Consider the following 5,605-nt stretch of genomic DNA (forward strand, 5'->3'; position numbering starts at 1 on the left):
GAAAGTTAAGCATTGTTTTTAAACTGCAATCTTTAGAGAGAAAAAAATTGCAATATCAACGAGGAACTACTTTAAATTAGATGAAGTTAATGTTAAAATAACTTTAAAAAAAAAAAACTATAATTCTCATTACTTTTAGATTACATTTCGTATATGGTTAATTTGTTTAAAGGCTTCTATAAATAATAACAGTAGTGTAAATTGTTTAGGTATGCAGAATTGCATAGCAAATGCATGTAGTATTTTTAAATACATAATTATGTTTTCTTTATATTACAACGACATTAAGAGTTACTAACAATAATTAATTTATTTGAAAATAATTAAAATTTATCTCTATATACCAGTTTAGAGTTTCCTTATTGAGGTCCTATGACAATAAGTACATATGTTAAGTTAAAAAAGTAATTTTCTGTCGATTTTGTAATTAGGTAACGTTTGAATGGCGATCGTAAAGATCTACTTAAGCCGATTGGGCCACTGCATTACCGCATTTATAGATCTACATTATTTAAATTAGAACCAGATGAGGATGGCAAGTCAACATCGTTTGGTGGTACAAAAGTACCCATTAATGTTATATCCTTATTTCTTTCAACTAATTTTAACATCTCAGTTCTAAGTTTATCTAATATCGCATAATTTGGTTGATTAATTGCTGCTTTACTTTGAAGCACTGTAATTTCTTGTTCTTCCATTTTTTTTTCCTTGAAAGTTTTAATAGAATTATTACCATAAAGTCGTAGTAGAGAGCCCCAAGTCTTAATGTGTGGATGTAAAATCTGAAAAAAAAATATTTTAATAAAAAAAATTGATTTAATATATTTTTTTAATATTCTTTTACCTGTAAAATGGCTTGAGAAGCTAATTGTTTACCTTCACGTTTATTCTTGCATAATACCTTTGCTGTGTGCTTACCCACTGTCATGGTGAATTCATTCTTCTTATTTTTGGTGCGATTTATTTCATAATTTACTTGAATGTCACCCAATCCAAAATTTCTTTGTAGACAAGTCAATAGAATAACATGCGGTGACGGTTCAGTTGTCTTATTACAAAATTCAGCTACGCGAGGATCCTCAATTTTTATATCATCGAACACCTAAGAAAATATATTATATTATACATTTATTGTAACCACTTAGTACTATTGCATACATATATTTAAATAAGTTAAAAAAAATCATTACCGACAAATCCTTATGTATTGTTTTCGTTGCAGCCTTATCCTGTTGAACACCGGTTATTTTATCCTTCATATCCGGTATTAAGATTTCCAATGTTTCTCGTGCAGCATCAGATTTCGCCTGTTTCTTACTAGTACCAAATCCGGTGCCGTATTTTAAATTATTGATGGACACAGTGGCGGAATATGGCGTTGCAGCATTTTCCAACTCCTTAAATTCATAAGTTGGCTGTTTTTTCAAGGCATGTTGTACATATTCATGTAAAATACAAACGTAGCTTTTATTATTTGGATTCATAATCCACTCCTTACGTCCGCGCGTGTGTTGATTTGACTCGCCACTAGGCGCAAGTATAGGAAATTTAATTAGCTTAGTGCCATCTGGTAAGGTAGGCCGTTGCAGGTTCTTTATATGTTTGCGATTTTTTGTAAACTTTCGTCTTGCATTCCACGAATTAAATCTCAGTACTCGTATATCCTTAAACTTAAATAGACTTTTGCAATATTCATTTAATTGATCCGGTGTTAAGGACTCGTTTTGTGTATTTTCAGTGACAGTCATAATTTTGGCAGGAGGTATGACATTTTTAACAATAGAATTTTGAGTTTCCGTAGGTATTACGTTATTATCTAAAAAGCAATTCAGTTGAATATGATTTATATTTAAATTTTAGAGTGTTTTCGAATAGCAAAGAAAGAAAGAAAAGACAAACAAAAATTTATTTAATTTTATTGGAATTTGGTTTAAGCGTGAAATCGCCCAACAGCCGGTACTGCGGCCAGAAGAGTTCTATTGTACCAGTTTCACTATTCATTACACAAAGCCCCTTAAAGCTTTGTGAATAAAGTCTAGAACTAAATCTAGAGAAGAGTTCTTAATCTGTTCTGACGATAGAAGTTCCATATAAACAAATTTCTTCTGAGCGTTATTAAAGCTGGGTATTCACAAAGAATATGCATGGTAGTTTCCTCATCTTCGAGGCATAATCTGCATCCCGAATTAGTTGTAGTTTATGAAGGTGGTATTTTAGTCCATAATAACCAAACTATGCAACGCTGTTTCGAGTATTGCCAAGTACTCATCATCATTGGTCTTAGGAAATAATCGAATTTTTAATTAGTTTATAGTCCGTATATAATTTGTTTGGACTGCTAGTGTCAGGCTTAGAACTTTCAGGCTTACCGTGCTTTAAATTAGAACGAGCTTATAAACTACAGCTTTATTTGGAAACACAAGTTCAACGACTTAAAAGTTAACTTTTGAGTTTGCCTATTTTTTATTTTACTGTATAATATTAGAACAAAACGCAGATCACGAGCAAACATACAATCAATCAATCAATCAGATACAACAGTTATATATATCCAAACCTGTCATATCTGTAAAACAATACCTTAAATGATTAAAGTTTTGAAAGGAGCAATTGTATTCTGTGCTAAAAAAAGTTGGGACTTTTTAGATTATAGGCATATATGACTTTATGTAGCCGTAGATAAGTTAGACAGATATATGACATGAATCACCCACACACTTGAGCGATTTTCACATCCAGTATATTATAATAATTGAACTGTTATTTGTATAACGAATATTTATATAAAATATATCAAAATTAAAAAACTAAAATTTAGTTCACAAAAGCCTTTAAATAATTAACATCGACGAAAAGTGCCCTCAAAACAATCAAATATTTTATATACAATTTATAATAAATAAATTATTTACCATTGCTTTCTGCTGCATTTTGTACGTTTTGATCTAAGTCCATTGGAGTTTCTTCAAGTAAAGGGCATTCATTTTCAGTCTCTCTTGTTGCGTTATTTTGGTTAGGTTCCATTAAATTTGCTTGCTTCAATTTTTCTAACCGTTCCTCCTCCAAAGCACGCCTATAATTTAGACACGGTACAGCGCCTAATGGAATAGCGTGTTTCTAAATGATAGAATAAATATCAATTATTATTAATATTACTATTAAATTAAAAACAAATTCTTACTCTAACACTCCCAGCTCCTAAAAAATAAGGTCTTGATGCTGATACAACACGTGCTTTTTTATGTAGGAATAATGGCATACCACTATTGTGCGTTACTTGTACCCATCCTTCCGGTAGTACTTCAAAATGATTATGTCCCTTTTCTATAAAAGTAAATTGTTATACATTTTTAATTATTATTGAAATACAATTGCATGAGTAGTAGTATATTTATATATGTGTTACCTTCTAATACTGTTTTAAAACGTTCCTCATATTTCGGCCTTTTAGATTCCTTGAGGTCGTCAGGTAAGTTTTCATTTAATAGATTTTCAATTTCATCATCATCTAGATCTAAATCAGATGAATCATACTCCTCGGCCAGTTGGTCTTTATTATTACCATTGGTTTCGTTCTCTAAATAAGTCATTTAAAACATATTTAAAGTATATATATTTGTTGATTTTAGTAATACAATTTATTAAATAAATAAATTCTAATTGTTTAATTTTAATGCTCTAGTACTAATGCTCTTTTATTTGTCAAATTTTTATTTGAATATTCAATTTATAGACTCAAATAGAAAGGCGTTCTTACCTGTATTGTGCGTTAAGGTTTTGTGAACGTCTAAGCGAATTATTGGAATCATACGCATTTTACAAGTTGTAACTTATATAATAAATTATTCTAATCTGTCATGAAAACTCTTAAGAATAAAGTGACTGTAGCGAAAAGTTTAGCGCATTGCTGCTTAGACAGTCGTTGCAATACTGAATAAAAAATCTGTTTTTTATACCATAAATCTTAAGCTCATAAAAATTATACCCGTATGTTTACATTTCTATGTTTCTCAAGTTAAAAACAGGTGGTGCTACTATATAAGTTCTCAGTAATATTTATCTTCTTATTCATCACTCCCAAGATTTTATCAATTGTTTATTTATTGATAAAGCAAGATTTACATCGATAAAAAAACCTAAGCATGCAACGCTTATAATGGCTAATGCTTTTCCTCTGCTTAATTTACATTTATATTATCTGATTATTACCTGATTCACTCCCTGAACACTGCACTTCATCCAACACTTGAAATTGACGTAAAGTTTCGCTGTTGATGTTTGCTTCTTGAGCACGGACTTTCATTTCTTCCATTGCGCTTAGCGAAAAGCCATCCAAACGTGGCTTTTTGTTTGGTTGTGCTTCCGCCTCGGATGGCATTTTCTGATAGTTCGAACCACTAAGAACTTTAGATTTAATTAACAAGTTAAAATAATTAAACTAAATTCATTAAAAACAAAAGACTATTTATCTTCGCCCTACTACATAAACGACGCTTTGGGTTCAAAAAAACATCCAATACATGGAATCCAACAGTTTAATCGATTTTTCAATAAATTGGATTGTTCATATATTTGGTTATTTTAGGAAACCCACAAATAATGAGCACTCCTACGTATGAAACAAATCAAGACAATTTCTTTAAAATATCTTATCAAAACAAAATCCTTAAATATTTGTGATTTATAGATGTTAATAGCTTTGATAATTTTTTGCCAAAAGAAGCAAATTTCGCAATGGTTTAATTCTGTCGTCTCTTTAATAAAATCAAAATGACAAGAAAATCCACCACAAAATTACTTCTTTTAATTTATAAAAAATGAAAATTTATACAAATTATTTTCCTGGACCTGCTGTACTCAGCTCTAGTTTTTAGTAGCTCACTTAAACTTGTAAACAGCTGGCAGCAGGGTTGCGTGCTGTTCTTAAGCAAGTATTCCCGCGTCAACATTGTAAATAAGTACTAAATATAATATAGTTAAGTGACGCAAAATGTATGTAGTATTCAAAGTGAACACTTAAAATTTTCGAATATGATTCGAAGATATTTGTGAAATTAAATTGAAGTGTTTACATTATGGCTAGGGTATTAGTAAATAGCTTTAAGAGAAAATCAAAAAAGTAAATAATATAAAATTTATAAAGCTATAAATTTCATTTAATGTGTATAAATTAATATATTTGCTGTATACATAAAGCACATATTCTTTTAAATATTGCAATTCTATCTGTTTTTGTGTTATTCATTTCTGTATTAAGTCTTGAAATATGACTACTTAAACTATTTATTTTTTGTGATGTCCAACAGTTTTAAAATATAAACCTAACTATTTTTCCATGTGAAAATCAAATTACAATAGGCGTATTCGGTGGTTCGCAAGTACGGCAAAAAACAGCAAGTTGTTGGCCTATGCAGGCCTATACTGGCCGCAATGTATGCAAAACAACAACACTATTTTCTCTACCTCGGCCACCATAGTTATGCTGGCCAACCACATCGGCCAGTAAAAAAAAAAATGTTACCAACGCAATAAGCGAACTATTGTGAACATTCATTGAAAATTCCAACGAATAGTGCAATCAAATGTCAAAAATTGAGGAAATAAA

At 30.3% G+C, this 5,605-nt stretch overlaps 1 protein-coding gene across 4 annotated transcripts; it reads right to left on the minus strand.

Moving 5' to 3' along the window:
- Positions 1-264: 264 nt before the first annotated feature.
- Positions 265-4,916, minus strand: LOC119683048 (microprocessor complex subunit DGCR8-like). Of its 4 annotated transcripts, none has more exons than XM_038096647.1 (8): positions 4,832-4,916; positions 4,210-4,397; positions 3,407-3,577; positions 3,182-3,324; positions 2,913-3,117; positions 1,191-1,816; positions 845-1,102; positions 265-782 (listed from the first exon to the last, which is right to left on the minus strand). In XM_038096647.1, exons 2-8 carry the CDS (start codon positions 4,376-4,378, stop codon positions 495-497), a joined length of 1,860 nt encoding a protein of 619 aa, XP_037952575.1. In that variant the 5' UTR covers positions 4,379-4,397; positions 4,832-4,916; the 3' UTR covers positions 265-494. The 4 variants fall into 4 exon arrangements, with proteins under 4 accessions (XP_037952575.1, XP_037952574.1, XP_037952576.1 ...); XM_038096646.1 differs by having other exon boundaries at positions 4,210-4,404; positions 4,832-4,897; XM_038096648.1 differs by having other exon boundaries at positions 4,210-4,404; positions 4,849-4,882.
- Positions 4,917-5,605: the final 689 nt, after the last annotated feature.

This window comes from Teleopsis dalmanni, chromosome 2, assembly GCF_002237135.1.
Source record: "Teleopsis dalmanni isolate 2A chromosome 2, ASM223713v2, whole genome shotgun sequence".
Taxonomy (NCBI): domain Eukaryota; kingdom Metazoa; phylum Arthropoda; class Insecta; order Diptera; family Diopsidae; genus Teleopsis; species Teleopsis dalmanni.

Bases quoted from the DNA above. Each gene is read 5' to 3' on its own strand.
- LOC119683048 (XM_038096647.1), bottom strand. From the start codon at position 4,378: ATGCCATCCGAGGCGGAAGCACAACCAAACAAAAAGCCACGTTTGGAT. The intron at 3,118-3,181 runs GTAAGAATTTGT...TCTATCATTTAG, and splicing joins TAGGAGCTGGGAGTGTTAGA to AAACACGCTATTCCATTAGG. The intron at 783-844 runs GTAAAAGAATAT...TTTTTTTTTCAG, and splicing joins CTTCTCAAGCCATTTTACAG to ATTTTACATCCACACATTAA.